Below are 9,922 nucleotides of genomic sequence, written 5' to 3'. Positions count from 1 at the left end.
TTGAAGCAGAACAATTTCTAAGATTATAGTTTCAACTTAAATTGCTTTTCTTAATTTTGGGAACGAAGTAAACATTCGGCAAACAATGGAATTTAAAGTGATGGAGACCTACACCTTCTGGTCTTCAGGAGACAAATTTTTCAAATACGGAGTGAGCACTTGCTCACTCTGGAGGCTCAGAGACAGTCACTTCAGAACCAATGAATTTATTTCTGTACTGCTATGATACAGGAAATTCAACCCTGGCAAACCTGCTAAAATAGTATCTTCCACATTATTGAACTAAAAACAAACTACCTTCTGATTGCATCAAGTCTTTTGCTAAAGATTTTGTCAACGGAAAGACATTTGCAGCATCAATCAGTTGCAAAGAGCACAGCATGCAGACAGAAGAAATCAGATCTACATACACACACACACAAAGTATGTAGTTCCTTCAATCACTATCAGTATTAGCCAGGTTTGACATAGCCTTTCTTCACAGGTACTTAACACCAGTGAAAATTATTCATTCACCTCTGGGTATGATAATTCAGAGACTGTTCTTGGAAGGATTTGATGTTCTTCTTAACTTATGTGAGGCACATGATTGTCATTTTAGAAATGGCTAATAATAACTACCTGAAACTCATCTGCAAGCCCTCCAAGTCTTTTCTGGTTGTTTTGTTTATTACAGCCGATATTTTAAATCCATAAAATAAGCAGGTCAGAAAACAATCTAGTATGTCAGGAATGGCAGACGTTTGGTTTAAATTTAAGTGTCCACGTGAAAGACTGTCATGCAGATCAGTTTGGGAGATGTGACTGATCCGAAAAGGGGCAGCATTTTTGTAAGCTCTGCCCCTTCTAGCTCCCACATCTATGTTGTGCTGTTTTACAAGTGGAGAGCCCAAGAACACACATGTGCCCCAAAGTCCATGCTTTAGAAAAGCTCCCAAAGAATGCCATGAGGTCAAATGTTGCAACATGTCTTCAACCCTGTGCAACTCTTAATGATAAAGAAGTTTTGTGACAAAATAGTCCCAAGCTCATCTGTATTCCACTTACACTTGGTTTTAATTAATTAGGCTAATTTAAATTGTAATAACAACAGCACTAGCATTTAAGTATCAGAACAACCACTTCCCTAAGCATTATGTTCCACTGGAGCCACAAAACTGCCATCCCTCAAACAAGATCTGGTGGCAGAAGTTTCACCTTGAAAGAGCCAGATTGAGCCAACAGGTCATGCAGTGATACGAGATAACCTCCTTAGTTCAGAACTCATGAGCACCCACCTGTCCCCCAGTCCTCACTCAACTCCAATTCTCCTGCAGCACCATTCTCCTGTCAGTACCTGCGTGAGTGACATTCCTGTTGTACTCACAAATTGTGATCCTCCACAAGCAGTTCTCAGGCTGCAGGAAGCAAACTGACAATGTTTGTGTGGCACTGAGCAGCTTGTCTTCATACATCCAGGGGATGTATGAAGAGTCCAGCATCCAGGGGATGCTCATAAAAATAGTGGAGAGGGACATTTATATGCTGTCATTGACCCCTCAGGGAAAAGGAGTGGGTGTAAGGAAATCTCTCATCATATCCTAAACTGAGCAATGTGTACATGCAAAACTTCCAGCTAGGTACTAGGTATTGCTGAGTTTCATGTAACCTTCATGTATCCACGGCCATTCACAATTTAAACAGCCCTAACAGATGAGCAGGAGCTACTTTAGGGGCTAGTCAAGGCCCCAGGCTAGAAACCTCTCTCATCAGCTCCCCTAAGTTTCTCGTATACCATATCCAGAAGCTCTTGCCTAAGAAAGCTGCTGGCTGGCTGTGCCAAATCCAGGGATCAAGTCGCTTCCCTGTCAGCCAGCTTGGCCAACAGGAGGCTCTAATGGGGATTTTACAGTGTCTACAGCTACAGTTTAAAACAATTTGAATTTAGAGGAAATTTAGATTTCTGAAGACCTTTGCCTAAGGTCTAAAACCAGTATAAATAATAAGTGATCAGAACTGCTGGGTGTTTTTATCAGGAGCCTAGGAACCCAGGAAGTCCCATTTCCCTCTTCTGATTTTGAAACTATGTCAAATAAGAGAGCTTTGCTCACACTGCTCGTGCAACACATTCCCCAGGACTTGGGAACTGATCAGACAAGTACAGAGACAGCTGGTATGTTACTGTCTTACCTTCAGCTAATTAATGCCATCAAATTGAGTGCACCTAGAAGACAAAATTTTAGTGAAAAGCAAGCCTGGTTCTTTCAGATATAGTTAGGTGGACAATGCACTAGGCATTTAGCAAAGACAAAGAAATGCAACTGTCCAATGGATAACTGTAATGTCCAGTATTCAGTTCACATATGGCGTTATAAAGCCTCAGGGTGCACCAGGTGTGTAGAGCAAGCCTTTGTACCACTACCTTTTTAACTAAATGCCAATTATAAAATGAAGAAAAACTTCAGTGTTAGTTGTTGGTAGCAGGTCCAATAATAGTAAGCATACAATCAACTGTTTCCTCTCGCATCCTTTTGGAAAGGGTTCTGCACTTTTCAAAACTTTTTAATCCCTCCTACACTTAAAGGTTACAGGAAAATTGAAAGCTCAGTACCAAAAATGACTTTAGAAAATGCAGAACATTGTGAACAATAATGACAGGGCAGCAGGCACAAGACTTTCCTGCCACAAAGATGACAGCTCTTAGTATTTGATAGCCTAAATTTTATATCCAGTACTTGCAGCGCTTTAGAAGAGGGATCGCACCTTTGTGTACTGAAGGCAAAGTCCCAGTTTAGGACTACACATGAACACTAAATTCTCAGATTTTTCTTTTTATAATGGAACAATAAAAACTCATAGCTGTTTCAAATATTTATTTCCATGGCAAAAATAGACTATAATATATTCATTTCACATATATTACATTCAGTAATACAAGCTTTTCTGTCTATGAAACACAATTTATACATTGTTTTACAAACCAATTTCAGTTTTACAAGAATTAAAGCTGGTTTGATTATACATTTTTACAATATTGGTGACAAGACAGCAAAAATAGACATAAACCACTAGCTTGGTACTAGAAAATAATACTTCATGTTTGCTACTATTTAAAAACATCTCATTTAAATCCTTGCATACTGGCTCAAATGAAAATCGAAGTAAATGGAGCCAGATCCCGTGTTCCTCTGACATTAAGAATTCAATCCTACAAAAGTGCTGATGGGACTTCAAACACCCATTTGCTTTAACTGAATGGAGAGACTTCAGCAGTGTGGAGCACACATGCTTACTGATTCACCAAGTAAAGCCTCTAAAATTTCCATCCAAGTCCTCTCAGATCAGCCATAAAGAGGACAGACACGTTGGGTATTTCAAAGCAATTTAAGCCAGTATCTTCGTAAAGAGCATACACACCTTGTCTGTCAGAATTATCCAGGATTAGCAAGGTGACATACTGGAGGATTTTTCAGGGGTTATCCCCATCAAGTTTCCTACCATTCTAAAAATTAATGGCATTTGCAATGTCTTTAAAGTATTAAAGTCTCCTAATTTTACCTAAATATTTCCAAACGGAAAAACAGCATTTAAATTCCCTTTATGAAAGTTAGACACCTTCTGAAACTGTACTCATAAAACTAATAATTTGGTAGTTCTGATTGCTGCGTATCTGAACCAAAAGAATGTTACAATATCTACTGACTTGCTCTCTGACTTGCCACAGGCTGGATCTGTTGTAAACTCTATTCCTCCGATTCTTTAAATTTGATTTCTATCTTCATCCTCTAAGTAGAGCTGAAGAATAGACTTCTACAAAGCAAATACCCTGGATGTTATTCTTCACCACTGAATGCAGCATCATGTGGAAAACAGCAAAGAATAGAACCAAAGGCTATTTAGCAAAAGTTTTTTGAAATGCTCATTGAAGTTAACAAATCCTGTTTTTTTCAGCCCAGTTAGACCTTAAAGTAACATATGTGATTCCAACAGAATGCACCAAGTTAGCTGGTCCCCAGCAGGATCTTATTAAGAAATGTTATTCTTTAACTTGTTTTTACAGACATATTTGCTACAGCAGTTAAATAAGATTTTTTTCCCTTACCTTAGCACAGTATTACGTTATTTTAATGTCCCTGCATTGCAAATGCTGGACTGCAACAGAACTTCTAAGCACATGTTAAATTCCATATTTCAAGAGTCTCTTTGTCAGCCCAGCCTTAACTTGGTGCAACTCACACCAACTGTAAACACCTGGCTTCATTCATAACATATTCAGACTTCCATATCATCTCACCTGCATCCATTAGAAGTCATCAGTGCCAAATTACAAAAAATGCCTATTTCCCCTGCATGTTGCATCTGTAAAACCAGAGACTGTGGTTTGAAAATCTGACCTTTAATAATTAAACAGAAATTGAGCTGACAGATTTTATTCAATACAATTGGAAAGAAAGAGACATAAAAATAACAGAGCCTCTGAAAAAATATTTGGAGTTTAAAAAATCACATTTTAAAAAGCCAGTAAAAATAACACCTATGACTACATATTCACTTACCCTACCATGCCATGAAAAACATACCATATGACTCAAACCCTTCTAGCAGCTCTACTGTGGATACAAAACATTCCAAATCCTCCTCCAAATGCCTTCTGCCACTCCTTAAATCCTCACTGTCTATGTCCAAAACTTCGAATTCTCTTGTCCAAAACAAGATAATTTCTTCTGAATTCTCAGCTGCTTTTCCTTTGAGTGCTGTACCTTCTTATATGCACATTCCTGCTGCATTCTTTTGGTTAATTCTTGTAATCTGTATTTAAATTTAAAGCAGACATGTGAGTATTCATGCCTTAAGGGCTCAAGCTTTCATTGGCAATAAGCCCATTTTAATCCCCACAGAAGAACTGCAGGAATTTTGCATCTTGCAGGACTGGACTCTGGCTTTGCATGACTTTGCAGTATTAAAAAAAAAAAAAAAAAAAAAAACACACAAAAAAAACCCCCTAAATTCTAAAGCACTGAGTTCTTAGCAACTGAAGCACTGATTTTTTTAAATTAATAATTTGAACTAGCTATTGAAATATAATAATGGGTTCACTATTTTTAAGTCCAGGGATTTAGTAATGCTACTGATATTAAAACTGAGGTCTCCTTACACAGCTAGCTTGTATGATAAACAACCCTGCAGCTCCCAGGTTTGGTCCGGAGGCCATTGAAATCTATGAGCCACTCAACTTTAACAGCTGCTCCAACAGAAAATACGTAGCAGCAGCCTCAGGTAGTCTTACTTATTAAAATTAAAGGAGCTATTTTAGAGAAAATTGCTCCAAGTGTTGTCCACTTCAAACAGATACACACAGGATTATATGAGAAACCAGAAAAAAATTTCTTAAAATGTCAAGAATCTTTTCCATTTTAGTACAAATTTATTTTACTTTTATTTGTTATTACTTTATTTTACTTTTTTTCTCCTAAACGTTAATGATAACTTAGAGCAGCTCTTCATCCACAGAAATACAGGGACCCTGCCTTGCTCACCTGCTTTGAATTAAATATATTACTACATATAAACCATAGCACCCTGCACTTGTAGTGTTTATTGTTCACTTGTGCAAAAGGTATTGCAATGAGTGCAATACTAAGGCATAAAACTTTTCCTGCTCTTCCCAGGGTACAGCAGAGAAGGAGAGCACTGCTGTGCAGGCTGCAGAGGCTGTGCAAAACCCCCCTGTGTGGCACAGAGCTTCTCCCTCACCCAACAGGGCCAGAAGGGAGCTGCAGCCTACAGATAATCCAGCTAAGTCAGCGACATCTTTGCAATGACAGGGCTCTGACTTAGCTTCTTAGAGAAGAGCTTCTAGCTCAAAACTACAAAGATTCACTGGCCAAAAATCTCCAATCAGAGCAACCAAGAAAGAAATGAAACGTGCAGAAGTCCTTGCTATAATTTGCGGGTTCTTCTCCTGACTCTTCATTGAATTTGATCCTAAAAAGCATCTTCCACCTACCCAACAAAAGACAGTCAAATCTGTCTCTTGGCAGTATATAGCACCTTTATTTTTCCCTGAGAGCTCTGACATCCCTAGAGATCAGCATCATTTTTGCCATTTACTGCAAGAATGTCTTCATACAACTTTTCTTACTAAACAAAATCCGTTCAAATCTTGCGTAATAATCTGGTTTCATCCCCATAGAAACAGAAACACATTTGGCAAAATGGACAGGCTTATAGTGAAATTTTAAGCCTTTGACAAATAAATTCACCTCTGACTCACTGTGACTGGATTTGGACAGTGGATGTTCTTCTAACGTCCCACACTTCATGAAGCACCCAGCACAACTACAAGTAAAAATGCATCCCTTTCCAAAGCTCAGAACAAAGTGCTAAAAACTGAATTGTCTTTTATAAGTTAACTGAAAATCTAAACAATGGTTTTAAAAATCATTTTGTTATGGAGGATTGTGAAGTTTAATTTCACTTGGTATCTTTAGAAGAGAAACTGCTTGTTTTCCATGCTCACTCAGAGCCATATGCTTACATACAAACACAATCCTGCAATCTTCAGTAGAAAAGTTCACATGAAGTCAAGTCTATTAAGGTCAAGTCTATTAAGGCAAAAACAGACTGCTGATGGACAGAACTGCAAGCTGAAGGGGAGGAGGTAGCAGTGATATGCTTAAAAATAAAAATTACGACTGTGCCTATCAGATTGGAGAGCAACTGCCTCTAAAAAAGTGAACACAAATTCTTTCAGCGAAACAGAAACAGAAAAATAAGACAGAAGACACACGTTTCCTCACCCATGTCAGATAATCCCGTAACTATTGGATTAAATTGTTTCTTATAACTGCTCCTTCTAATGCTTAGCAGCTGATGTTCTGCCCCAGTAACTACTGATTAGCTAAAAGCTGTTGCTTGAAGTTCTGTTTGTCCATCATGTCACTAAAACTGCATTTATGAGGTTATGAAGATCACAGTGCAATGTTTAGACATGGAAAAGGTACAAACTACATTTTAGAGCCTGCCCTTCCATTCAAAAAGATTTCTGCAGATAGAAGTGAATTGTGGCAAAAATTAAACATGTTTGTAAAACACAGCATGATACAAATAGCTAAGAATCTTTGTTTCTTTCAATACTTCTTTCAACACAGAAATGTCAGATTGGTTTGTTTGCAAGATTTATATATAAAGAATCAGTCTTGAGTACTGGTTTCCTCTGGACTTCCAGTTTTACATTTGGCAATTAATAATTCCTAGGAAATTTATGTAAGAACAACATTTCTTTTCCCTAGTCTGAAATATTCAATCTAATTTATACTGAGAGTACAAAAATTCAGACTGCCTCCAAGCAGACCTGAAAGCACCAGATCAATACAGTGTGCCTTAAAGTAAAAGATTTTGTACAGAATGACATATTAGCACAATGTCATTTGGACTGTGTGTTTTTCTTTGTGGAAGTAGCTTATTATACAGGAAATTAAGGCAACCTATCTATCATTCTTAATTAATGTTTTGGGACACAATTATTATTTTGAAAGGGTTTTAATAGTTTCCAAACCCTTGTCAGAGCTCAGAAAAATAAAATAATTTCAGCACTGATCAAAATTACTTTTAGTTTCATTTCATTTCACTAAGCAGGTATCAAGGGAAATGGACACTTAAGCATTCCAGCAGACTGATCTACTATAGGGTTTTTTTGAAATTAAACCAGATATCTAAAAGCTATAGCTCATTTTGAATAGGTTTTCAACTCAGCATCTCAAAACACAGAAAGGTAGCTAAAACCACACTGTCCCCATCTGAAAACCACAGACAGAGGATTATTTAGGGATACTGTCATTAGATCAGCCCCCATGGGACAAAACAGAAACTACCAAAGGTATGACTCATCTTCAGGTCCATGCCACAGCCATTGACTCAGCCACCTACACAGCTACTAAAATACCCACATCTCCAGTGTTACCTCTAACAGCTCTTGCATTCTACGAGTGTTCTCAAATACTCTTCATTGCAATGCTGCACAGCATTAGCAAAATCTGTTCTAGTACTGACAAAATAATCCGGAGGATCTCATGCTTTAACGGCTTTCTTGGCTGGGAACACTAACATTTTTAATAGTCATCTTTGCACTGTGTAAACCAGCAATCACAGCTGCCACACCTCCTCCATTATGCTTCATATGACCATCTCTGCTTCACCACTGTGCACCTTCTTACTCCCATTTTGGTTCTCTCATTTAATCAACTTAAAAGGCTCTTCCTAAAATATCAGGTTAGTAATGGTATATTACCATATGAAACAATGCATGATTATATTATCTATATTTAACTACATAAATAACAGAGAAAAAAAAAGTGCTTAAAACATTTGCATCCACTTTGATTTCAGCCAGTAAAATCAAACTGTCCTCTAAACATATGAATAATACTGAATATGTACTTTCTCTCATCCATTTGTTTCCAATAACCTCATAGATACTTAAAATATTTTTCCCCTGCTTGTTTCAGGTAAAAATGCCTCCACTCAAATGGAAGTTATCAACAGTTGCCAATATCTTTCACTTGTCAATTCCATTACATGGCACTACAACTGATTACCAATAGCTTCCCCTAGGACTTTCTGCATGATTTTTGAAGTTTGTTAAACGTTGTCAGTCTTCTTCTCTGAAAACACTGTTCTGTTTAAAAAGTTTTGTGGTTTTTTGGGTTTTTTAATTTTGTGGTTTGGGTTTTTTAATTTAAAAATTATGAATATAAAAATAACTGTCATTAAAGCAACAGCTTGAAATATCTAAGAGCTGCTAATTTTTCTAAGTAAACTAGAGGAAACCAAAAGTTCATTTTTAAAAATATAGATGTATTGTTCTAAATATAAAATTGAAAGCAGAGTGAAACTGCATAAGACCTTGACATTCCCAAGGAGCTCCTACAGATTTTAGCTTTCACACAGTCAAAAATTATGTTTCAAAACATAATATTAGTAAAATTGTGCTGTGTACTTCCATTCCATGATACTTATTTTGCCCAGAGTAACACCACTCTAGAGAATATGTGTAAGTACTACAGACCAGTACAAGTGAAATTCTTCCTTAATATGACTGCAGCTGAACATAGGAAGAATTTACTCCAGCAAAGATCCTACTTTGTAGGGACTGTTACGCTGACTTACGTTTAACAGGCACACAGCAGCCCTAAAAGGTAACTGTGTGATTCATCATTTAAAACACCAGGTCTGTCTGGACAACTGTGATTTCCTTTCTGTAAACTCTTGCAGTGTCCCTTAGGAAGTGACAGGGATTAGATAAGTCTAGAACTTTTGAGAAACTGAATGAGAACTCCATAGACAAAAGTGTACTGCGAAAGAGTCTGCACCATCATCATTCTCTGCTGCCTCAACATGTCCAGCACTCGTGGGATGTCCAGCATCTGAAAAAAGAGAACAAACCATTACAAGTGACTGGTGAGCAAGGAAACTGGGTTGCACTTTCTCAGCTGGAGGTTCAGAGCAGTACCAAGTGATCTAAGGGCAGCTGTTCTAATTTAATCTCACAATTCGCTGCCCATGTCTGCAGTATAGACTGCACTACACCATTGACCATCTGTGAAATATGCATAATGGTAAAGATACCTATCTCATGGGGTATTGGTCTTCACAAATACAATGGCTGCAAAAGTCTGTCACAGTGTTAGGACAGGGATGCACAATGAAACACTAAGTTTGTTGAGTCTCAGCTGGCATATTATATTATTAAGAAACACTTTGCAGCTGTTCACTTCTGGCTAAAAGGTGATAAAACTGGATTTTATTCTATTAAACTAGAACTTTGTCCTCTGCTGAGACTGATACCGCAAGTACACCACACTTAAGAACAAGATAATAACAAGCACAGAGGTTGCCTACAAAGCATGTTCTTGAATATTATCCATTCTAATTAAGGCAAGAA

At 37.5% G+C, this 9,922-nt stretch overlaps 1 protein-coding gene across 1 annotated transcript in view; it reads right to left on the bottom strand.

Annotated features, from left to right (window-relative positions):
• Positions 1–2,837: 2,837 nt before the first annotated feature.
• PTPN21 (protein tyrosine phosphatase non-receptor type 21) overlaps positions 2,838–9,922 on the bottom strand; it is a 45,359-nt gene continuing 38,274 nt past the window's right edge. The window contains exon 20 of the mRNA XM_027738529.2: positions 2,838–9,404. Within this exon, the coding sequence (XP_027594330.1) occupies positions 9,276–9,404 (129 nt within the window). The 3' untranslated portion in view covers positions 2,838–9,275. The remainder of the gene's footprint in view (positions 9,405–9,922) is intronic.

Source organism: Pipra filicauda, unplaced genomic scaffold (assembly GCF_003945595.2).
Source record: "Pipra filicauda isolate LSUMZ 115617 unplaced genomic scaffold, ASM394559v2 scaffold283_size971201_pilon, whole genome shotgun sequence".
NCBI lineage: Eukaryota > Metazoa > Chordata > Aves > Passeriformes > Pipridae > Pipra > Pipra filicauda.
This window is presented reverse-complemented; position numbering and strand designations above follow the sequence as displayed.